Source organism: Candoia aspera, chromosome 10 (assembly GCF_035149785.1).
Source record: "Candoia aspera isolate rCanAsp1 chromosome 10, rCanAsp1.hap2, whole genome shotgun sequence".
In the NCBI taxonomy this organism is placed as follows: domain Eukaryota; kingdom Metazoa; phylum Chordata; class Lepidosauria; order Squamata; family Boidae; genus Candoia; species Candoia aspera.
The window spans coordinates 14,055,291-14,080,560 of NC_086162.1; the positions used below are offsets into that span (position 1 = coordinate 14,055,291).

Here is a 25,270-nt window from a genome sequence, read left to right on the forward strand (position 1 = left end):
AGAAATGGTCTGGGTTATTACTTGGAATCCCAGGGTTGTACTTAGGAAAAAAAAAAAAAAAAAACATTGTGTAAGACACAATGGCAACATTTCCATACTGTTGCCAAGAAAACTAGATGGACAGATCCATATCCGTAAGGTGAGCATGATTTGAGGGAGACTTTATCTGAACTAGCACCAATTGTTTCTCCCACAAATCTCTTTTCATATTTTTCCCTCCCCCAAAATAGCAGAGTAATATGGGAAGGAAAAAGACAGTTGTTGTTACTTTTTGTTACATAATTAAACGTCAGAAATCTTTGCTGCAAATTCTGCCTACAATGGACTCCATGACTGATATGAAACGCCTGTACATTTCTTTACGGGACAAAGCAGTGTAACTTAAAAGCATTACAACATCTGGTCAAGCAAAAATAGTCTTTATTCAAATTTAATGGAAACAGGGCTCACTGTACTTTGCAAGATGGGGAAAAATAAAAAATATAAAACAAGGATATTTGTCACAATACCAGAATGTGGAGCTCTATTTTTTTTTCTTCCCTTCCTATAGTTTACTGTAGGTATCTATTTTCCTGACTGTGCTATTCACAAACTCTGCAAGTCCAAAATATGAAACAAAAAAGTATTATGAAATTTTAAGACTTTGCACTTTTCACTAAATGGCATACATCAAAGGGCATCAATTTAAAGGCAAATTGTTGAAATTACCATACCTACCTAGGAGTCACCATTCCAATCTTAGAAGCCCATCGAAACGCAGTGCTCAGTCTCTGTGGCTGTTCTGGAAACGTAGGACGATGCCTGGTGTCCGGAGAAAGCTCCAGAATGCGCAACAGAGAGGGAGCACCGGGTCGAACACTTATGGACACACCATCGGGGGTATTAAAAATGTACAGCAGGGACAGGTGTTCTACTCCAATCACTTGTGCTACAACTACCAAACATGTACAAAAGACTTCTCATAGAGCTCTAAAGGTGGTTGCAGCGAGTTTAGGATCTGGAGCAAGACCGCGACCTAGATCGAGAATGTGATCTAGAGGCAGACCTCGATCTAGACTTCGACTGGGACCTGGTTTTTGAAACCGATTTGGATCTGGAGCGGGATTCTGATTTAACATTTTGTTTTGACTTGGAGTTTGACCTCGACCGAGATTTACCACTGGTGTCCATTTCCTCACCCTCGCCTTTGGCTTCTTTGGGGTCGGGGTCGGGTTTTACGCGCTCCTTTTCCTTGGGCTGAGACCGAGACCGGGACCGGGACCGGGACCGGGACCTAGACCGGGATCGTTCTTGGTCTTCTCTCTTTTTCTTCTTGCTACCAGGCTTGCTGTCACGCTTATTCCTTCTCTTGCTCCTCTCGTTCCTGCTGTGGCTCCTGCTCCTGCTCCTGCTGGCCTCCCTGCTCCTCTTCCTGCCTTTCCTCTTGTCCTTGCTCTTGCTCCGGCTCCTGCTCCTGCTCCTGCTCCTGGCCTTGCTGGTGCTCTTCTCTCTCTCCTTACTCGCGCTCCCCCTCTCCTCCCTCTCGGCCCTCTCCTTGCTGCCGCTCCTGCTCCTGCTTTTGCTCTTACTCTTTTCCTTGCTGGGACTCCTGCTCTTGGCCCGGTGGTCCCCGTCGTTTTGAACCACGTCCTGCGGCTTGTCTTTGCTTTTGCTCCGGGATTTCTCGGCGCTTCGGCTGCGGCTCCTGCTTTTATCGTCTTTGCTCGGACTCCTGCTCTTTTCCTTTTGGCCTCGGCCGTGGCTTTTGCTTCGGCTGCGGCTCTTGCTTCTGGAATGAGATCCGGACCTGGTAATCCAAGAGGAAAAAAAATGCAGGAGGTTTTGCAGGTATTCAATTATTTGGGAGCGCTAAACCTTCACACTGCAATTCAGCAGATGACTTTGGACTGCTTGAATACCAGTTTGTAAACCAGGGTTTCTCGACCAGGGTTCTGTGAGGGGTCACTAGGGGTGCCCTGGGAGATCACGATTTATTTAAAAAATTACTTCAAATTCGGGCAACTTCACATTAAAGAGGTAAGTTCCTTTATTTTCAGTTTAAGAACACTGTTCGTGCCTATATCCAGGCCTACCCCTGAAACGAATATCATAATTTGGTAACTTCTGGCCCATATTTCAGCCTGGATGTGCAGGGGTTCCCAAGGCCTGAAAAATATTTCAAGGGTTCCTCCAGGGTCAAAAGGTCGAGAAAGGCCATTATAAACAATAACGGTTTAAGTAACATCGTTTTCATTTTCACAATTTTGATTTCAGTGATATTCTAGAGCAGTGTTTCTCGACCGTGGCAGCTTGAAGACGTGTGGACTTCAGCTCCCAGAATTCCCCGGCCAGCCATGCTGCTCTACGTGCTTAATAATGCCCTGCACCCCACCGTATAAGACATTCAGTGACTGCTCCCGAAGAGCAGTTATCACAATGCCACCAACTTTTTTTAGAGCGTGTATTGCTGGAACTACGTAAGCCTGAATTACGTCCACTATTAACTAAAATTTCCTTTACTGTACCTGGATCGTGATCTGCTCTTGGAATGGCTGCTTTTGCTGCTGCCACTACGACTCCTGCTTTTGCGAGAGTGCCTGCTTCGAGAGCGAGACCTGGAGACGAAACAACCACGCCACAGTTGTAAGTCTCCACGGGCATTCAGGAGAATCAGCTGAGCGGGGCATGGAAATTCCCTTTCAAACCGCACAAAACAGCACAACAACAGGCGCTGCCTCCCTAGAGCGCTTCTGAGGCGGCGTAGTTCTGGCTATATACTTCTAAGCGATCTAACAGGTTTTTGCAAAAGGGGCTACGTCAAGTCTTCTAGTGCCAGCAAAAAAGAGAGGTTAGGCTCATTAAGAGAGAAAAACAAAAGCCAGCTTTGGCACGGATGCAAACAGATGAAATAAAGAGAATGCAGCTACGATAGCAGGGATCACTGGGATAAGAAAAGAAAGCAGGAGGGAGGGAGCTGTTCAATGAATAATTTTGTTATGACAACTCCTACTACAGAGACGCAAGGCTTTTCCAACAACTTTATGTTGGCAGGGAAAGAATAAATGTGTTATTTTAATGGCTTTTTTATCATCAAGAAAAAGTTGTGCATTTTGTGCTATGCTGATACTGTGGAAAATAGGCTAAGGGTTCTTAAACTTTGCTGAAGAAGCAATTGCCAAAGTTTCCACAAGAACAAGCTTATCAGGCAATATCCCCATCCCCATCTTCTTGCAGGATACCACAAAATAAAGCTTTGGTGGAGAAATGCATGTAGATGGCCCATTAATGATTAGCACTGACAATAAGTACAAAGGGCTAGCACAGATCTCTGGCCCAGCAAGGTACCTCTAGCGCAGTGTTTCTCAGCCTTGGCAACTTTAAGACGTGTGGATTTCAACTCCCACAGTTCCCCAGCCAGCACAGTTGAGAAACACTGCTCTAGTGGATTATGGGAAGGGAAGCCCAAGTCCAAAGAGCTGTACAATCCAAGCAAATGAGCTATCCTATTGCAGCAACAAGTATGCTAGATTAACAGTTTTTAGCAAATCAAGGCAACAGACAGGTTACTATTTGTTTAGAATATTGCAGAAAGAATAAAATTTGTATCCGAAATCCCACTGAGACAGATTCTTCCCATTTATGGATTCTTCCCATTTATATTATCCATTAATATACTCAAGTTATAAGTAGTCCATTGTTAGACAGAATGCATAACTAATCTTCCAGTAAAACCATTCAGTAAGGTAAAGGTTTCCCTTGGCATTAAGTCCAGTCGTGTCCGACTCTAGGGGGCGGTGCTCATCTCCGTTTCAAAGCCGAAGAGCCGGCGTTTGTCCGTAGACACTTCCGTGGTCATGTGGCCAGCATGACTACACGGATGTTAGACAGAATGCATAACTAATCTTCCAGTAAAACCATTCTGTCCTATAACAGAAAAAATATCCATGTTTCCAGGCTTGTTAAGATGTAACAAAACATGAGGATTAGAAAATGTGAACTGGCTTAGTTGTGTGTTTTCCTCCCACACAGACACTCTATACCTTTTTTGTAATTTGAAGAAAAAACTAAAGTTGTTTTGACCAAAGCTGTGAATGTGGACATAGGAAGTTGTTTTACACTAAATTCTTGATCAGGCAATACCTTTGCATGTTCTATCCAACAGGCAAAGAGTGATGAGCAACCCATCATCTTGTTGCACTGATGACGTACATAAAGAGACAGTTTCCATGCTTACAGGGTAACTCACTTTTTGTACATACAAATATTTCTGCTTGACCTGGAACCCTCCACTATAAGGGTTCCAACTGATATACTATGGAGTTAAGAGCTGCTCAGTACTACTTGACTGTTGGACTGAACATGTGAAGATAACGCTTGAAAAGAGCTCAAGTCATTGACCAGCCTAGCTCATTATTCTCTGCAATAATTGGCAATAACTTTCCAGACTTTAGATAGGCTGTTTTTCAAAACTCTATCTAAACATGCCAAGAATTGAGTTTGAGACATTTTACAACCTAAGTATAAATTCTGCCAATGAGACATAACTATTCTCAAGTTGCACCCTGGATTCTGATTCTAGCTTGCAAGATTATAATACATCATGTTGTTGTTGTTCATTTGTTCAGTCACTTCCAACTCTTCGCGACTTCATGGACCAGCCCACACCAGAGTTTCTTGTCGGTTGTCACACATCATACTTATATAGAATACTGATATTCTAAATAAAAAGTAAAATTTCTTTATCAACATTTTCAAACTTTATACAGTAAGAGGTGGCTTTAAAACATAAGGTTGTTCACCACCTCACCAGGGTCCAGCTTCCATATATAGATAATTAATACAACTGTCTCTCTAGAACAGCTTCACAACAACCCCTCTGGGAGAGGATCACACAGTCCTTTCCTCAGACAGGTGATTTATCTGCTCCCTCAATTGAAATGACTATGGTTTGCCTTAACGGAGAGTGGAGATGCAGGTTCAATAAATGCAAACATGACTGTCCCGATTGCTCAATGGTGTAATACCGAGCCATAACTTGGCATTATTCCCAAACCACACCTCTACTTCTATACCACCAGCACAACTCATTATGACCATTTCAATTCTTTTAACACTCCACTGCTTTTCCTGAAAAGGAATATCCTGTTATTTTTCATTAACTATACTGAACTATTGCCCTAGTAAACAAGATACTATGAACAAACCTACCTTGAATGAGTGCGACTTCTGGAATAAGAGCGGCGGCGCCTGGACCCAGGCCTGTCTTCCACTAATCTTATCTTTCTACCATTTACTTCTGTCCCATCCAGCTTTTCAAGGGCTCTTTTCATGTCTGAATAAGATTTGAATTCAATCACACCTTCGTTTTTTCTCCCCTTGTGTGCGTCAGCATATGTCACTTCACCTGCCTGACGCATATAATCCTAAGAACAGATACAGGGTTTCAATACCTTTGTCTTTAATTCTGATACTGTCTGATCACATTTTGTTAGAGGCTACAAAGGAAAAAACTAGGTGCACACATATATACGTGCACACACCTGGGCATGTACTCATGTGCACGTGCAGGATCTGTATGTCTAAAACAACTTTACCAATAATTTATTGATCAAGATTTCCATCTCTCTCTCTCTCCCCTCCCTCCAAGTGTAATGGATAATTACTAATTTTACCTAAAATATCAACACACTTGCCTTTCAGGTCATCGTTTTTGCAGAATCTTAAAAGGGACAGGACAAGAAATCAATAGATGGAGGGGGGAGAGGTAAAAAATGGAGGTAGTAATGAAGTCTGGAGTTGGCAAGGTGGGAAACAAGAACCCTGGGACTAGACAAGACCATTAGGTACACCATTACAGTAACGGTGTAATCAACAGCCCTGCAAGAGAAATGCACTGTAAGCAATCCAAAAAGAACTCAGGATTTATAACTTGGGGACACAGGACAACAGACACACGCACGCAGGGCTAGATTTTTAGACTATTTGGAATCTGATCTTTGTCTAAGGGCTACTCTGCATCAGTAATAAAAGCATCTATCTACCCCAAGGGAATACCTAAGAACAGTTCGAGTTCCTAGAGATAAAGAACTATTCCAGTGGCCTGGGTGTAACCGTGACAAGGTTAGGCAGTTCAGATGTACCAATAGCAGGATACTTAACAGTGATCTGATCTTAAACAGAAGAGCAAGCCACTGTAGCAAGTGCCTGAAAGATGCAATTGCACATACATACATACATACATACATACATACACCTTAGCTTTTTTGAATAGCTTCTAAAAGATCAAGGTCATGCACGAGATTTGGTGTAGACTTCTATTCATTTGGAAGCACTTTCTCTGTATTTAACAGTGCAATGATAAGATAGGTAATGCAATACAGGTAATAAAAAAGCACAGAAACTGACACTTCACCATTGTGCTTAGTATAGTGCACTAAGATTTTGAATAGAAACTACCCTAGAAAGAATTTCCATGGGAAACAAGTACCTGTTTCCTTTGGTATGGACCATACAGCAAAACTTAAGACCAATTTACATTCTCACTATTTATCACTAAATCATAACTGGCAGAAGCCCAGAGGCCGCTTACCTTCAAATCCTGCCAGCTACAACGGCTTGACAGATTTTCAACGATCAATCTGTATTCAGTACGGGTCGGAGGCCCGTACTTATCTCTTCCACTTCTTCTATAACCATATCCACCTTTAGAGGCGATAAGCAGATGCAGTACTTTAGCTAATATAGTGGAGTCAGGAATTAAACCTACATCCCACCGCCCCCCACAAACAATATAAGAACTAGTCTACCCAAAAGTTAACAATTTCCCTCCCCCACCCATAGCCTAAACTACATTCTCCTTGCTTTAAATGTTATACTAATAGAGCCAGCCAGACATCTACATACATGTCTAGAATATTACAATAAAACTGTATATTTTACATTAACTACTAATATTGAACATGCATCTACAGTTAAGCTTTTTTAAAAATAACATTTTTGAAAACAAAATAACCAAATCACTATAGTCAGTTACTAATGTTACTTACATTGGTTTAAAGTTTTCTGAATATCTGACATGAATAATGGTTTTCAGGCACCTATTTCAGATTAATCACATCTGTCTCTAACCCTTGGGGTCCTCACCACCCAGGTCTAATGGGAAAAGGTTGCGGTCGTCACATGGCTTCCTTTTTTGGTCAGCCAAGGGCCACAAAGGTCAAAGAGCCACTCATGGAAAGGCAACCCAGGGTCAGCAAATGGAACAGGCAGTCATCTTAGCCTCAAAGGACTCTTAATTGAAACATTGAGTCTTTGTTAAGTCTATGTTAAACAATCACATTACAAATAAACCATTTATATATTTACAAAAGTAAAATAATGAAAATTAAATCTCATTTAGTTAATTACATTAATAAAAGTTGAATACAAATTAACATCTAGGTAATATTACTTTAACAGAAACTACAGTAGTCAAACTTTACATTTTTAAAAAATTACAGTTTTTAAAATGTTCTATTTTAAATAGAAAAAAAAAGTCACTGGTACAACGGTATGTAGTGCTTACTGCGTCCAGAACCATAACTGCTGTCACGGCGAGGGCCCCGAGCATGCTCAACAATTACACGCTCCCCACAAAGATCTTTGCCGTTTAGTTCATAAACAGCATCGTCTGCATCACGTACATCATCAAACTCAACAAAGCCATACCTGAGAAGAGAAAAAGCTACTCCAGAATCAAATATGTCACCGATTACCTCAGCAATCCCACTGGCTGTAGGAACTATCTTGACAACCTAGGGAATGTGGGAGCCACTTATTTCAGAAAGCATCTTCTTCCAGACAAAAACTAAGCAGCCTGATGGTGGGAACAAACGCTTTTCCTTACAGGAAGAGCTCAATGTAACTATTAACAAAATGTACAAAGCAAAAAGTGTGTTGTGGCAGCATGTACCAATAGCCAAAGGAATCACAGAGACAAACTGCTCTCTGGCATTAAGGCTTTTACAACTTTAAAAAAAACAAAACCCTCAATTATTTAAAGCACATTATAAACAGCAAGTAGAATACGCAACATAACACAGCTTGGAGGCTGGTAACTTCTAAGAGCCCAATCTGACTCTTGAAATTTTTTGATACAAATGGACAATATGGAAATTCTGTACAGTATCTTCCTGCGTTTCCCCTCATTAAGGAGTCGCTTTGGGTAACTGCCGTTGCTTGAAGGCTAGAACTCACCAAAGAACAAAAACAAAGGATGACATTTGGGCTGTCGTGGACAGCTTCTGGATAGAAATTCTTACCTGACTATCTGGTACATAAGAAATTTTTACTTACCAGGGCTGACTAAAGCGAGCTGCTGTTTGCAAATATGAGGAAAGGAAGGAAGGAGCAAAAGAAGCAAACTGAGACAATTCAATGGAAAAAAAATGTTATGCCTTCCATATTTTCTAAGTTACTTTTTTCTTTTTCCCCTAAAATCAGAAAATCAGGGGAATACTAAAAAAGACCTTATCATGAAACATAATCTCTTTTGAAATGAGTGAAATGTTTTCCAAATTTATAATTTGCCCATTAAAAATGTATTAGGAATGTTTTATGAAAGGAAACCTTCAGTATTAATAATTCATTATTATTTACTTCAACTCCAGAACCTTTCACAATATCCAACTATGCTCCTAGTCTTTAATGCCATAATAGTACAAGAGGTTTTTTTTGTTTACTAGATACATATGCTTGGGTAGCATATGGTGAAACAGTTTGTAGCATTCTCTAGAATTAGATATATCTGAAATTTTGGTTGCAAAAAGTTAAAGCATTTATTCTTTGAGTCTGTAATCCTATGCATGTTTAACTGGGAGTTAGCTTCACTGGACAGACCTCCAAGTAAATATATCATCCAAGTAAATATATGGACAGGATTCTTTTCTGTAAGTTATCTTGAGATAACTTTTCCATAAAGGTCTCTGAAAAATGAGTTGTTATTCTGCAGACTTTACAAATAAGCCAGGTAGTCAAACTGCACATGCTAGCTAAAATAATTAATGTAGTTAAAGCAGTAAAACAAATATTTGGGTTGATAACAAAAAATTACATGTATTTCAATTTTCCCCCAAATGGAAAAAAATGCTTTTTCAAACTTTCAAATTCCCAGAAAATATATTTTTCTAGTTGCAATGCATTCCTTCTTGTGCTGGAGACAGATTCTGATGACATGGCCCCAGTGGTCTGAACCTATTCTATCAATATCTGATATAAGCCTAGGAGATGCTATAAGTTGTTCAACAGTTGGAATTTTGAATGGTAGACTAGTGCAGCAGGAAAGCAAGCTTCTACTGCCCTGATACTGCCAACTGGAATAAAACACAGAGTTGTACTTGACACCATGCTGCCATTTCAAAGATTCAGAATGAGGTAAAGGATTAGACTGCACAAACAAAACTATTGGCCTGGACATTAAGACAAGCCAAAAACTATGGACTTTTTGAAACTGGGACCCCAATTTCATTTTTTCTCCTACACATCACAGCTTGTTTTACCCATATTGCTAATTTCTTATAGAATACACAATTATGATCTTCAGTATACCATCTGCAGTTTGCTAACCACTATTAAAAATTACAAAAATTAGAACACACGTAACAAACTACTCTCCAAAAAGTCAAAGGTATTATAATCTAGACTTGAATATTGTTTTAGCTACTAAAACTCCAGGCCCATTACTAACAATAGCCAGCCAAAAAAATAAATTTGGCTAATTATTGAAAATAGGTCACTGCTCACATTATAACAAAACAATTTAGTGTAATATGCAAAAACTCTTGAATTGCCTCCGACCTTGTACTACCAATGAGAATTTGATAAATTTTGCTTCTACTTTTAATCGTTTAGTTTATTGTGCTGTCTAGAGCCAGAAATACAGTTCAATAAACTCGTTTCCTACCAGGTTTTGAAGCTGGCTTTCTGAAAATTAGCCAGTTGGCTTTACCCAATTTGTTCCATTAGACAGCACAAACCTCAGTTAAAAGGGGAACCTTTCAATCTTATTTTCCAAAGCTTATGATATCCGAAGATGGGCAAAGAATCTATGTTCCAAATGAAATCAACTCTAAACTAATTGTAGTATTAGCACTCTTTAAGGTACTCAAAATCCTATGTTTGTTTTATATACCTTATGCTGAAACCAAATTAGGAATTATTTTAGTTCCATGAGATGCTACAGAAAAAGAATTAGAGGAATAAAAGAGCTTTCTATCAAACGATAGCATGCAAGATAGGAAAAATATTTCTAAAATGTGACTGAACTCCCTTACTCAACAAATAGAACCAGTACTCTAAGTCCCTAGCCAAACTTTGAGCTCAGAAACAAACTTCTTTTCACTGTCTAATCTGGCAGATTTTGAACCCACAGTTAAGATCTAGCATATGAACCCCCTGTATATCCCATTAAATCCTCTGAGCACTTTGGTATCATTCCATAAATACATATACATCTATTTAAAGGAGGAATCTTCAGCAAAGGATCGTTACCTTGTCGTGGTGCTGGAGCTTGAGCACCTCAGTGATGCCATGAGCTAAACCGTGAAGGGCCACCCAAGACGGGAAGGTCATGACAGAGAGGTCAGACTAAATGCGATCCCTGGGGAAGGGAACGGCAACCCACCCCAGTATTCTTGCCGTGAAAACTAAATGGATCAGTACAACCAGAGATATGACAGTATACCACCGGAAGATGAGACCCCCAGGTCGGAAGATGGTCAAAATGCTACTGGGGAGGAACAGAGGATGAGTTCAACTAGCCCCAGACGTGATGACGCAGCTAGCTCAAAGCCGAAAGGACGGCTAGCGGCCAACGGTGCTGGTGGTGAATGGCGAATCCGATGTTCTAAGGATCAACTCACCATTGGAACCTGGAATGTAAGATCTATGAGCCAGGGCAAATTGGATGTGGTTATTGGTGAGATATCAAGATTAAAGATAGACATTCTGGGCGTCAGTGAACTGAAATGGACTGGAATGGGCCACTTCACATCAAATGACCACCAAATCTACTACTGTGGACAAGAGGACCACAGAAGAAATGGAGTAGCCTTCATAATTAATAGTCAAGTGGTTAAAGCAGTGCTTGGATACAATCCCAAAAACGATAGAATGATCTCAATTCGAATTCAGGGCAAGCCATCTAACAGCACAGCAATCCAAATATACGCCCCAACCACAGATGCTGAAGAAGCTGAAGTAGAGCAGTTCTATGAGGATCTGCAGCACCTACTGGACAACACGCCTAAAAGAGATGTTATTTTCATCACGGGAGACTGGAATGCTAAGGTGGGCAGTCAAATGACACCTGGAATTACAAGTAAGCATGGCCTGCGAGAACAAAACGAAGCAGGACACAGGCTGATAAGATTTTGCCAAGACAACTCACTCTGCATAACAAACACTCTCTTCCAACAACCTAAGAGACGCCTTTATACATGGACTTTACCAGATGGACAACACCGAAATCAGACTGACTACATCCCTTGCAGCCAAAGGTGGCAGACATCTATACAGTCGGTAAAAACAAGACCTGGAGCTGACTGTAGTTCAGATCACGAACTTCTTCTTGCACAATTTAGGATCAGACCAGAGATTAGGGAAGACCCACAGATCAGCTAGATATGAGCTCACTAATACTCCTAAGGAATATGCAGTGGAGGTGAAGAATAGATTTAAGGGACTGGACTTAGTAGATAGGGTCCCAGAAGAACTATGGACAGAAGTTCGCAACATTGTCCAGGAGGCGGCAACAAAATACATCCCAAAGAAAGAGAAAACCAAGAAGGCAAAATGGCTGTCTGCTGAGACACTAGAAGTAGCCCAAGAAAGAAGGAAAGCAAAAGGCAACAGCGATAGGGGGAGATATGCCCAATTAAATGCAAAATTCCAGAGGTTAGCCAGAAGAGATCAGGAATTATTTTTAAACAAGCAATGCGCGGAAGTGGAAGAAGACAATAGAATAGGAAGGACAAGAGACCTCTTCCAGAAAATTAGAAACATTGGAGGTAAATTCCAGGCAAAAATGGGTATGATCAAAAACAAAGATGTCAAGGACCTAACAGAAGAAGAGATCAAGAAAATGTGGCAAGAATATACAGAAGACCTGTATAGGAAGGATAACAATATCGGGGATAGCTTTGACGGTGTGGTCAGGGAGCTAGAGCCAGACATCCTGAAGAGTGAGGTTGAATGGGCCTTAAGAAGCATTGCTAACAACAAGACAGCAGGAGACGACGGCATCCGAGCTGAACTGTTCAAAATCTTGCAAGATGATGCTGTCAAGGTAATGCATGCTATATGCCAGCAAATTTGGAAAACACAAGAATGGCCATCAGACTGGAAAAAATCATATCCCCATACCAAAAAAGGGGAACACTAAAGAATCTTCAAACCATCGAATGGTGGCACTCATTTGACATGCCAGTAAGGTAATGCTCAAGATCCTGCAAGGTAGACTTCAGCAATTCATGGAGCGAGAATTGCCAGATGTACAAGCTGGGTTTAGAAAAGGCAGAGGAACTAGGGACCAAATTGCCAATATCTGCTGGATAATGGAAAAAGCCAGGGAGTTTCAGAAAAACATCTATTTCTGTTTTATTGACTATTCTAAAGCCTTTGACTGTGTGGACCATAACAAATTGTGGCAAGTTCTTAAGAGGTATGGGGATACAAAGTCATCTTGTCTGCCTCCTGAAGAATCTGTATAACGACCAAGTAGCAACAGTAAGAACAGACCACGGAACAACGGACTGGTTTAAGATTGGGAAAGGAGTACGGCAGGGCTGTATACCCTCACCCTACCTATTCAACTTGCATGCAGAACACATCATGCAGCAAGCTGGGCTTGAGGAATCCAAGACTGGAGTTAAAATCGCTGGAAGAAACATTAACAATCTCAGATATGCAGATGATACCACTTTGATGGCTGAAAGCGAAGAGGAACTGAGGAGCCTTATGATGAAGGTGAAAGAAGAAAGTGCAAAAGCTGGCTTGCAGCTAAACTTCAAAAAAAACCAAGATTATGACAACCAGCTTGATTGATAACTGGCAAATAGAGGGAGAAAATGTAGAAGCAGTGAAAGACTTTGTATTTCTAGGTGCGAAGATTAGTGGAGATGCTGACTGCAGTCAGGAAATCAGAAGACGCTTAATCCTTGGGAGAAGAGCAATGACCAATCTCGATAAAATAGTTAAGAGCAGAGACATCACACTGACAACAAAGGTCTGCATAGTTAAAGCAATGGTGTTCCCCGTAGTAACATACGGCTCCGAGAGCTGGACCATAAGGAAGGCTGAGAGAAGGAAGATTGATGCTTTTGAACTGTGGTGTTGGAGGAAAATTCTGAGAGTGCCTTGGACTGCAAGAAGATCAAACCAGTCCATACTCCAGGAAATAAAGCCAGACTGCTCACTTGAGGGAATATTAAAGGCAAAACTGAAATACTTTGGCCACATAATGAGAAGACAGGACACCCTGGAGAAGATGCTGATGCTAGGGAGAGTGGAGGGCAAAAGGAAGAGGGGCCGACCAAGGGCAAGATGGATGGATGATATTCTAGAGGTGACGGACTCGTCCCTGGGGGAGCTGGGGGTGTTGACGACCGACAGGAAGTTCTGGCGTGGGCTGGTCCATGAAGTCACGAAGAGTCGGAAGCGACTAAACGAATAAACAAGAAAAGGAGGAATAATACACAAACTGGAATCGACATCTATGTCTCCAATTCATATTTCCAAACAATCTGACTAGGGATTGTTTTAAGAAATATTTTCACTGAGATTGGTTTGTTTTTTCATCTTAGATGCTTTTATTTAATTGTGAAGATGACAATAAAGAAGGCACATTTGAAAACCAAAAACAATCTTTTATTTGTGAAACTTCGTTTCATAAACTCTTAAATCACAACTCATTGTTTGCTCTTTGCTTATAGAATCAGAATGGATAAATTATGGACCATCATTCTTACCAAGCAAAATGACTTAATTTTTCAGCTACTAAATATCACATTTACTTTCTGGGTAACTAGAAACTTCAACAAATGAGTTCAATTTAACAAGAGACTAATAGTTAACCCTAGGCCCATCTTCCCTGAATTTTAATGAAGTTTGATCTTCTATGTTGAAGGGATATTGTTGATCTAATATGCTGAAGGAAAGAAAAAAATGTATGTCCTCCAAATGGTCAACTGTGAAAGCCTCCACAGATTTATTGCCTCCAGAGTTCATACGTTCATATTATTCTCTATTATGTTTCCTATTAGCTGAACTTTTTCTGAACTATAGCTATAGGCACTTCTGCATTACTAGAAATATATCATATTACCATGATGATGTGGGAAACATTTTTAATTTCTTTTTCCAGATGCATGCACGTAACATAACAATTTTCTACTGTAAACTGCAGTATTATCTCCATACAAATCTAAGCCAATTTTTTTAAGATTGTTCAAATAGGAAAATGAGGAGAAATATGGTACATAATGATGTGTGGTTGAATACCAACAACTGATTCTATCTGGCTCCTTTTATTAGTGGATGACACTGATAAACCCAGATGGCATTACCATTAGTTTATTGTTAAAGCAAGAATTTTTGCTTGTTTCTAGTTTGTTTATATAGTAAAACCTCAATTTAACATACTATTACCAAACATCTGTTAAACCTGAAATGGAAATTTGCATCAGCCTGCATCATGTCTGTAATGACATTATGCAAATGATATGAATTGAAACAAAGTACATAATTTGTATCATTTGTATGTTACAAATGTAACGACAGAGGTAAATATTGATACTTGAAGTTAAAGACTATTAAATAGGTGTCCTTACAACTGAAGATTTATCTTACACCTAATAAGGGATAATATAGGTAGTCCTTGCTTACCAACCACTCGTTCAGCGACTGTTCGAAGTTACGACAGTGCTGAAAAAAGGAGACTTGTGACCGGTCCTCAAAGCTGCAGCGTCCCTGCTGTCACATGATCATGATTTGGGTGCTTGGCAATTGGCGCACATTTATGACAGTCGCAGCATCCTGCGATCGCCGTTTGAGACCTTCACAACTGGCTTCTGACAAGGAAAGTCAGTGGGGAAGCCGTCAGCAAGTTGCAAGTTGCAGTCACATGACATTGTGTTTACCAACCTACAACCTTCAGCCAGAACTGATGCTGTTAAGTCAGTGCAATCACGTGATGTTTCACTTAATGACTGTGCCACTTAGCAATGGGACTTGCCAATCCTAATTGTGGTTGATAAGTGAGAACTACCTGTAAAGTCATCTGTATTAGTTACACCTTACCAGGAAGTACCAAAAAAGAGCCACTGAGCAACATGCACTAACATACCACTCATTTATGGGTATACCAAAATTCCTAAAAATTCTGTTGCATGCAGACACTTTCAATTTATATTCAGCTCTGTTGTGGGTAACTTTTGAAGAAACACCATGCCAGACCCTTCACTTTGCACCAGGGAAGGAGACTCATTTTCATCTGCTGACAGCTGTTAGAAGAATTTGTGCTAAAACAAACCTGCTCAATCTAAAGAGATCCAAGCAAGACTTAATCATGTATAATATGCATATCCTGGAACATTTATCCCAATGTGGGAAAAATTTCCTGGATTAACCAACTGCTATAGGGGACTATGGAGTGCTTTCTCCTGTTGCCCCACTCTTTATTACTGTATCAATTTCACAATGCTCCTTTATAGGAGAAATATTTCAACTACATAATTATTTTTGTAACTACTTTCATTTTTTTCAGAAATATTTTTAAACATGCTCTTGTATATTTGCAGAATAAACTAAGCCAGAATAAATTAAATAACATTAATTTTCAAATAAATATACCTATGGCTGCTCTATAAATCATGCTACAATTCTATCATGAAATAATTCCTGATCAAAGGAATGAAGCCTACTCCCTTCAACTCAGGCTTAAGCCCTCTCAAAAGGCAGTATTTCTGTAAAATTCAATGGGCTTGGTTTTAAACACATTTGTGTCTAATTGTACTGTTTTACAAGTGCTAAAAGGGCATTTTAAAATCAGATTTAACTTGTAAGTAAAAAAGACAGCATAGCACAATTTTTCTAAGCAACCGATATGTTCCTGATCCAAGTCCAAAATGCCAAGCACTGTATCACAGTTATTTATTAGAATGGCTGATTAGACATAAAGGATGTTCTCATACAAAAAAAGTCCCAGGCTCAACATCTAACATCTCCAGCTAAGCCAAAGAAAGATTCCTTCTTAACACTGAAATTGGACTAATGGTCCATGCAAGATGCTGTTTACCCATTGTACAAAATGCCACATCAAAATTGGCTTGCCTGGTCTTGGGTTAGCATGTTGCCTGAATCGAACCACTGTGGTTTGTAAACCATAGTTTGTGGCTTACCATATTGTTGTGCATCTGGCTGTTAGATATTCAATAAGCCATGGTCAATCAAAGCACAGCACAATGCATGAACCCAGATAGTACCACTGCAGCTTCCAGTACTGCTCATTCATTAAGAAAAGGGCTTCATCCAGGACCCACTTCCAGCTCCAGGTCTTCCTTCAGGAAAGAAGACATTTCATTTTGTCCTATGATAGACTTAAAAACTAGATGACAGCAAGAGAGCCAGTTTGGTGCACTGGTGAAGGTATAAGCCTAGAAACCAGGAGACTGTGAGTTCTAGGCCTCCCTTAGGCATGGAAGGCAGCTGGGTGACTTTGGGCCAGTCACTCTCAGCCCAACCCACCTCACAAGGTGGTTGTTGTGGGGAAAATAGGATGAGGAAGGAGTATTAGGTATCTTTGCCACCTTGAGTTATACATATATTTTTAAAAGGTGGGATAAAAATCTAATAATAACATCCAAGCTTTGGGCAGGCATAACAGTTAAAGTAAAGCTAGTCTGTTGCAGTGGTTAAGGGATCAGTCTAGAAACCGGGAGTCCATGAGTTCTAGTCTTGCCTTAGGTACAAAGCCAGCTGGGTGACTTTGGGCCAGCCCCTCCCTCTCAGCCCTAGGTGGCAAACTACTGAAAAACCTTGCCAAGAAAACTGCAGGGACTAGTCCAGACAGTCGCCAGGGATCAAAAACTGACTCGAAGGCAAAAAAATAAAAGAAAACCAAAACCATTAAGGTGCTGAAGAAATGGAGGTTCAAGTCCATCCTCAGCCACTGAAACTCACTGGGTGACTTTGAGCCAGACAACTCTCTCAACCCAGCCTACCTTACAGGGTTCGGGGTGGGGTGGGGTGGGGTGGGGGGGGGGTGGAAACGGAAAAGACAGCGCCCCCGGAGAAAAGGCGGGCTAGAAATCCAGGGAAGGAACGCAACGTAATTGAACGTTGAGAGCGGGCCCCTCTAAGGCGGCTTCCTTGCCTGCCTTGACCTGGAGAGAAGCGCACGTGTCTCCCTCCAGCAGCACCGCACGGACCACAACACGGGAGAAGCGCAGCCGCCCGCCGGACTTGGCCCAGGAGCGGCTTCCCCAACACGGATCCCGGCGAAACGCACGAGTATGGGGGGGCGGGGGGGAGGACAGAGAGGCGCGCGCGGGAAAGGACAGGCAAAGGGCGCGCATGCGCTCTGGGGCCAGGCCGCACTGACAGGAGGAAACGCGGGATGAAAGCCCGGGCCGGGCTAGGCCCAGAGAGGCCCGTCCGGCCCTGGGCGGACGGAGTGAAGAGAAAAGCCGCCAGCACGCCTCACCCGTTCTTGAGATCCACTTCGAGGATTTTCCCGTAGCCCTTAAAGAAGCGCTCCACGTCCCGCTCTCGGGCCTGGTAGCTAAGGCGCCCGATATAGACCCGAGGCATTTCCCCCTCCAAAAAAGAACCAGCACGGGACCCCGCGCCGGGGACGACGACGGAGGGGCGGCGGGTGCACGCGCTGAGCTCCACGCGGGGGCGGCCGGGTGAGGGGGGGCGGCAGCGGCGGCGGCGGCGCTTTTTTTTTCGCCCCCCTCCCTCTCGCTGCCTCTCGCTAGCGTAGCACACGCACGCAGTGGCGTGCGCGCTGACGTAGGTACGTCACATGACCGCCGCGAGTCGGGCGGCTCCAAGCAGCCTTTGCAGCGGCGCTTTCGAAGTTCGCCAGTTTCTTCCGGCACGCGGTGGCGGCTCTTAAAGGGGACGCGCTCCTCTGAACAGCGTTGGATTTAATTAAGCGAGGGGGGTTGTCCTATAAGTCCTGAAATGATACTGTTTTGGTGTGATGGACTACAGTGGACACGATAATTAAACTTGTATTTTAATAATTCATTAAATTCTCAGCGATTCATATATTATTATATTATTACAGTAACACCACCATAGCCTTGGTGGTAGTGGAGGATGGGAGCTGATGTCTAGAGAGCCCCAGGTTGGGAAAGGCCGGTATGGGAATTATTCCTCTGAGAAGCATGCTAAAGGTTGCCCGTTGATCGTGTGATCCTGTGTGTTTATCTATTTGAAACATTTCAGTACTGTGCCAGTTCAATCTGTAATTTCCAGGGAATTTTGTAATAGGTCCTTCTTTCCTGTTGGGTGCCCTTCAGCTGTGTGGGGCTACACCTCACAAACTGCCTAGCCAGCCTGGAAATTCTAGGAGTTTCAGCTCACGCGGGAGGCACCATGTCAGAGAAGTCTGGTTTACAGTCAGCAGAACTGTACTGTCACTGTAGCAAGGGTGGACAAGGTGCGGTGCTCTAGATGTTGTCAGCCTGCATTCTCTTGCTATGCAGCCGGGAATTGTAGGCAAATCTTGAAAAGAAGGACACGACTGGGGGCAAATCGTCCCAAAGACAGAGGTTTCTGCCACTGGGGCTGTTTATATCCCTGAGTATATCCATTCATGACTGTAAATCTTTACTGTTTTATCTGGTGACTGACCGCAATAAATTTCCCTGCCCTTCCCCTGCCCTTTTCTTGTCCCTCTCTCTGTCCTCCTTTCCATAAGTTAGAAGAGTATCACTTTCTCCAAAGTTTTTATCCAAACTCTTGGAAAAAAATTCCAGCACGTGAGACCCTCCAAATAGACGTATGGAACAATAGAGGGGCTGGGAAGTCTTACAATTTAAACATTATGGATGTAGGTAATGGGGACAAGTGAAGAATCCCCACACAAACTGAAAGGCTTGTGGCACTGGAAAGACGTACAATATCAAATTACAGCAAGTACTTTGTTGCATACAGTCCAGATGGATGGGATATAATTCTGATAAAGAGACGTTAATATACCTACACAGAGAATCTCTAAGATAGAAAGGTTTGGAGAAAGTTGGAGAGTTGATTGCCCCAGCCTGGATGACACTTCCTTCACTGGCAGGTTCCACGGCAAATATTGCACCATACTGGGCTTTCCCCTTAATATCTACCTATCCTGGGTGTAGACAAAGCCTGGAATGAGGTCAAGCAGAGAACTTTTGGCCTTGCACACGAAGTGATAGATTTAATAACTCCTCTCTCTCCTATAACAGGGTCATGTATCCACCTCTCACTATCCCCAAATATTTACTATATACCTGTGCCCTCACACTGCCATGTCTAAATGCTTTGCCCTTGTGGTATTGACTAGGAGATTCAAGAATAACCTCTATCCAGAGCGCTAATATATAAGGTCAGACACTGAAACTGAGATGGTTGCATATGTACTTTTGACCAATCTTATCACCATTAGAGGACTCTAATCACAAATTAGCAGGGCTGATTTCAATAGGCAATTATGTGTTTCCCATTAAAAGACCAACACTGCAAAGTCTCTAGGAAGGTGGCTAAATTCTGGGCCATAGCAGTCAGAACCCACATTCTTCCTTTTATCATCAGGCAAAAATGAAAAACACTAATCAGATGTCCTGAGCAATACATACACGTTTGCAGGGCTGGGTTTAAATTCGTATATAATTTTTTTAAAAACTGCATTAAAACTTTGGGGATGCTTTCCTTCCGGTTTAATTTCCATGTTATCATTTTTCAAATATTGCTGTGTCTCCTTGGTTCTGCATAGTGTATTACACAGTGGAAAGCATTCACTGCAGGATATTTAGGAGAGGTCTTTTGGGAAGTACTCAGGATGTTATTCAGACTCCTCTGCCTGCACCTCCCAAAAGTAGTTTTCCTCCTGTTGCTCAGGGCAGGTGGGGTGAGCATGCTTATTCCCATTCCATTGTACACTTTGGTTCTGGCATAATGATAATTATATCATAGGTCATTTATTTTCATTTACAGGTAGTCCTTGCTTAACGATCACAATTGGGACTGGAATTTCAGTTGCTAAGTGAAGCCGTCATTAAGCAAATCTGACCTGATGTTATGACCTTTTTGTGGTGGTCATTAAGCAAATCACCATGAGTGTTAAGCAAACCATGTGGTCGTTAAGTGAACCACACAGCCCCCCATTGATTTTGCTTGCCAGAAGTCAGCTGGGAAGGTTAAAAATGGCAATCATGTGACCACGGGACACTGCGACAGTCATAAATGTGAACCGGTTGTCAAGTGCCCAAATCGTGATCATGTGACTGTGGGGAGGCTGCAATGGCCATAAGTGTGAGGACTGGTCCAAAGTCGTTTTTTCCAGCACTGTTGTAAGTCGGATGATCATTAAGCAAGGACTACCTGTACCTTTTGCTTTATGCTGTTACAAGATATATATGACTACCAGCTCCAGGGATTGGAAAGCACATCTCCAACAAGTATGTATAAACTTGGCCTTCCACCATTATAAATGTGTTCCTGGAACCATTGAATACGAACTGTTTCCCTCCATCTTCCCCATCTTCCATACTTCAACCAACTTTATTGTCAACACAGGTGTACGAAGTGGGGCAGAAACTCAGGGCCCTGCAACCGGAGACGTAGCAAGAATAGACAGCCTGTTTCCCAGACATTTTGGACTTCTTACAAGCCTTCCTCTTCAGCAAAGGATCGTTACCTTGTCGTGGTGCTGGAGCTTGAGCACCTCAATGATGTCATGAGCTAAACCGTGAAGGGCCACCCAAGATGGGAAGGTCATGACAGAGAGGTCAGACTAAATGCGATCCCTGGGGAAGGTAATGGCAACCCACCTCAGTATTCTTGCCATGAAAACTAAATGGATCAGTACAACCAGAGATATGTCGGTATACCATCGGAAGATGAGACCCCCAGGTCGGAAGATGGTCAAAATGCTACTGGGGAGGAACAGAGGATGAGCTCAACTAGCCCCAGACGTGATGACGCAGCTAGCTCAAAGCCGAAAGGACGGCTAGCGGCTGACGGTGCTGGTGGTGAACGGCGAATCCGATGTTCTAAGGATCAACACACCATCGGAACCTGGAATGTAAGATCTATGAGCCAGGGCAAATTGGATGTGGTTATTGGTGAGATGTCAAGATTAAAGATAGACATTCTGGGCGTCAGTGAACTGAAATGGACTGGAATGGGCCACTTCACATCAAATGACCACCAGATCTACTACTGTGGACAAGAGGACCACAGAAGAAATGGAGTAGCCTTCATAATTAATAATAAAGTGGCTAAAGCAGTGCTTGGATACAACCCAAAAAACGACAGAATGATCTCAATTCGAATTCAGGGCAAGCCATCTAACAGCACAGTGATCCAAATATACGCCCCAACCACAAATGCTGAAGAAGCTGAAGTAGAGCAGTTCTATGAGGATCTGCAGCACCTACTGGACAACACGCCTAAAAGAGATGTTATTTTCATCACAGGAGACTGGAATGCTAAGGTGGGCAGTCAAATGACACCTCGAATTACAGGTAAGTATGGCCTGGGAGAACAAAACGAAGCAGGACACAGGCTGATAGAATTTTGCCAAGACAATTCACTCTGCATAACAAACACTCTCTTCCAACAACCTAAGAGACGGCTTTATACATGGACTTCACCAGATGGACAACACCGAAATCAGATTGATTACATCCTTTGCAGCCAAAGGTGGCGGACATCTGTACAGTCGGTAAAAACAAGGCCTGGAGCTGACTGTAGTTCAGATCACGAACTTCTTCTTGCACAATTTAGGATCAGACTAAAGAGATTAGGGAAGACCCACAGATCAGCTAGATATGAGCTCACTAATATTCCTAAGGAATATGCAGTGGAGGTGAAGAATAGATTTAAGGGACTGGACTTAGTAGATAGGGTCCCGGAAGAACTCTGGACAGAAGTTGGCAGCATTGTTCAGGAGGCGGCAACAAAATACATCCCAAAGAAAGAGAAAACCAAGAAGGCAAAATGGCTGTCTGCTGAGACACTAGAAGTAGCCCAAGAAAGAAGGAAAGCAAAAGGCAACAGTGATAGGGGGAGATATGCCCAATTAAATGCAAAATTCCAGAGGTTAGCCAGAAGAGATAAGGAATTATTTTTAAACAAGCAATGCGTGGAAGTGGAAGAAGACAATAGAATAGGAAGGACAAGAGACCTCTTCCAGAAAATTAGAAACATTGGAGGTAAATTCCAGGCAAAAATGGGTATGATCAAAAACAAAGATGGCAAGGACCTAACAGAAGAAGAAGAGATCAAGAAAAGGTGGCAAGAATATACCGAAGACCTGTATAGGAAGGATAACAATATCGGGGATAGCTTTGACAGTGTGGTCGGTGAGCTAGAGCCAGACATCCTGAAGAGTGAGGTTGAGTGGGCCTTAAGAAGCATTGCTAATAACAAGGCAACAGGAGACGACGGCATCCCAGCTGAACTGTTCAAAATCTTGCAAGATGATGCTGTCAAGGTAATGCATGCTATATGCCAGCAAATTTGGAAAACACAAGAATGGCCATCAGACTGGAAAAAATCAACTTATATCCCCATACCAAAAAAGGGAAACACTAAAGAATGTTCAAACTATCGAACAGTGGCACTCATTTCACATGCCAGTAAGGCAATGCTCAAGATCCTGCAAGGTAGACTTCAGCAGTTCATGGAGCGAGAATTGCCAGATGTACAAGCTGGGTTTAGAAAAGGCAGAGGAACTAGAGACCAAATTGCCAATATCCGCTGGATAATGGAAAAAGCCAGGGAGTTTCAGAAAAACATCTATTTCTGTTTTATTGACTATTCTAAAGCCTTTGACTGTGTGGACCATAACAAATTGTGGCAAGTTCTTAGTGGTATGGGGATACCAAGTCATCTTGTATGCCTCCTGAAGAATCTGTATAACGACCAAGTAGCAACAGTAAGAACAGACCACGGAACAACAGACTGGTTTAAGATTGGGAAAGGAGTACGGCAGGGCTGTATACTCTCACCCTACCTATTCAACTTGTATGCAGAACACATCATGCGACAAGCTGGCCTTGAGGAATCCAAGGCTGGAGTTAAAACCTCTGGAAGAAACATTAACAATCTCAGATATGCAGATGATACCACTTTGATGGCTGAAAGTGAAGAGGAACTGAGGAGTCTTATGATGAAGGTGAAAGAAGAAAGTGCAAAAGCTGGTTTGCAGCTAAACCTCAAAAAAACCAAGATGATGGCAACCAGCTTGATTGATAACTGGCAAATAGAGGGAGAAAATGTAGAAGCAGTGAAAGACTTTGTATTCCTAGGTGCAAAGATTACTGCAGATGCTGACTGCAGTCAGGAAATCAGAAGACGCTTAATCCTTGGGAGAAGAGCAATGACAAATCCCGATAAAATAGTTAAGAGCAGAGACATCACACTGACAACAAAGGCTCGCATAGTTAAAGCAATGGTGTTCCCTGTAGTAACATATGGCTGCGAGAGCTGGACCATAAGGAAGGCTGAGCGAAGGAAGATTGATGCTTTTGAACTGTGGTGTTGGAGGAAAATTCTGAGAGTGCCTTGGACTGCAAGAAGATCCAACCAGTCCATCCTCCAGGAAATAAAGCCAGACTGCTCACTTGAGGGAATGATATTAAAGGCCAAACTGAAATACTTTGGCCGCATAATGAGAAGACAGGACACCCTGGAGAAGATGCTGATGCTAGGGAGAGTGGAAGGCAAAAGGAAGAGGGGCCGACCAAGGGCAAGATGGATGGATGATATTCTAGAGGTGACGGACTCGTCCCTGGGGGAGCTGAGGGTGTTGACGACCGACAGGAAGCTCTGGCGTGGGCTGGTCCATGAAGTCACGAAGAGTCGGAAGCGACTAAACGAATAAACAAAACAAGCCTTCCTATCTACCCACTTATGTGTATGTGTACATATAGATAGCTGTACCTTTTATTCCCATACACACGCATGAAAAAAAGATGTGGCTGTTACCTACATTATTATGGTAATGCATTTTTGAGCCCTGTTTTTATAGATCTCAAAAAGTAGAAACTAGGACTGTAAGAAGCTATCATGTCTCCTCATCAGCTGCCAGTGAAAAAGAATAATTTCTACTGCTCATTTTGGCAGTACATCAATGAAAGATTTTGTCTTTTTCCCCTCTTCAGCAAACCAGTGCTGCTGAAATGAGGGGGTGGGCTTATCATTTTGATCCATACCCTCTTGGCTTTTGCTGTTGAATTCAAGCCAGTTCAGTACAAACATAGGAAGGATCCTTGAATAATAGAAAAGGAACTCTGCTTCGAATTGGGGCAATGAGTTTCACAGACTACACGGGGCTAGCTTGATTACCACCATCAACATGGACATATTGCCAGAAATCCACAAATAAACTCACATTTTAGTGATCTACATCTGTTGCATTTTGGGGGGGGAAAATCCTCCCCCAAGCCCCACCTTTTCATTAAGTGATACAGACCCTGGGCCTGTGGCATGGCATTTTCATTTTGAAAGCCTGCGTTGCCGTTCCCAGAGACCTGAAAAAGCTGTTACCAAGTAGTAATTTTATATGTGATCAGACAGGAAAATTACGAAATGCATTGAGTGCAGGATAAGCCTATCTAATCTGAATTATGATTAAATGAAAGGTGTTATAATCAAGGAATTCATGTGACCCAGGATAAAATTTAGCCAGTTGTACACTGCTTATGGCAACCCCGCCCCCCGCCAATAATTTAGCCCTTGTTTTCATTACCACTGTGTCTGTGTCTGCCAAGAATCACTTGTATCTTTAAATACCAAGATGTAGATAAATCAGGATATTTTCTAGGAACCCTAATCTTACATGGCAAGAAGTTCTATTTCCTGTTCCTCTCATGAGCCGGAGCAAGCACGATTCTCTTAATTTAAGTAATTTTTTTAAACCTGCTTTCAGTTAATGTTAATCCCAAAATCTATACACTAGTAAAACTCTTGTATCTATTTGTACTTTCTAAGCTTTAACTGGGTGAAATGGTGCATCATAGGGCAACAATTTTTGAACCAAGGTACC

At 42.1% G+C, this 25,270-nt stretch overlaps 1 protein-coding gene across 2 annotated transcripts; it reads right to left on the reverse strand.

Annotated features, from left to right (window-relative positions):
• Positions 1-403: 403 nt before the first annotated feature.
• Positions 404-18,004, reverse strand: SRSF4 (serine and arginine rich splicing factor 4). 2 transcript variants are annotated; one of them, XM_063312462.1, is made up of 6 exons: positions 17,717-18,004; positions 7,544-7,686; positions 6,569-6,681; positions 5,188-5,402; positions 2,505-2,594; positions 404-1,786 (listed from the first exon to the last, which is right to left on the reverse strand). In XM_063312462.1, the coding sequence occupies exons 1-6, from the start codon at positions 17,821-17,823 to the stop codon at positions 991-993; spliced, it is 1,464 nt and encodes a 487-aa protein (XP_063168532.1). In that variant the 5' UTR covers positions 17,824-18,004; the 3' UTR covers positions 404-990. The 2 variants fall into 2 exon arrangements, with proteins under 2 accessions (XP_063168532.1, XP_063168533.1); XM_063312463.1 differs by lacking the exons at positions 7,544-7,686; positions 17,717-18,004 and adding an exon at positions 7,026-7,479.
• Between the last annotated feature and the right edge of the window lie 7,266 nt (positions 18,005-25,270).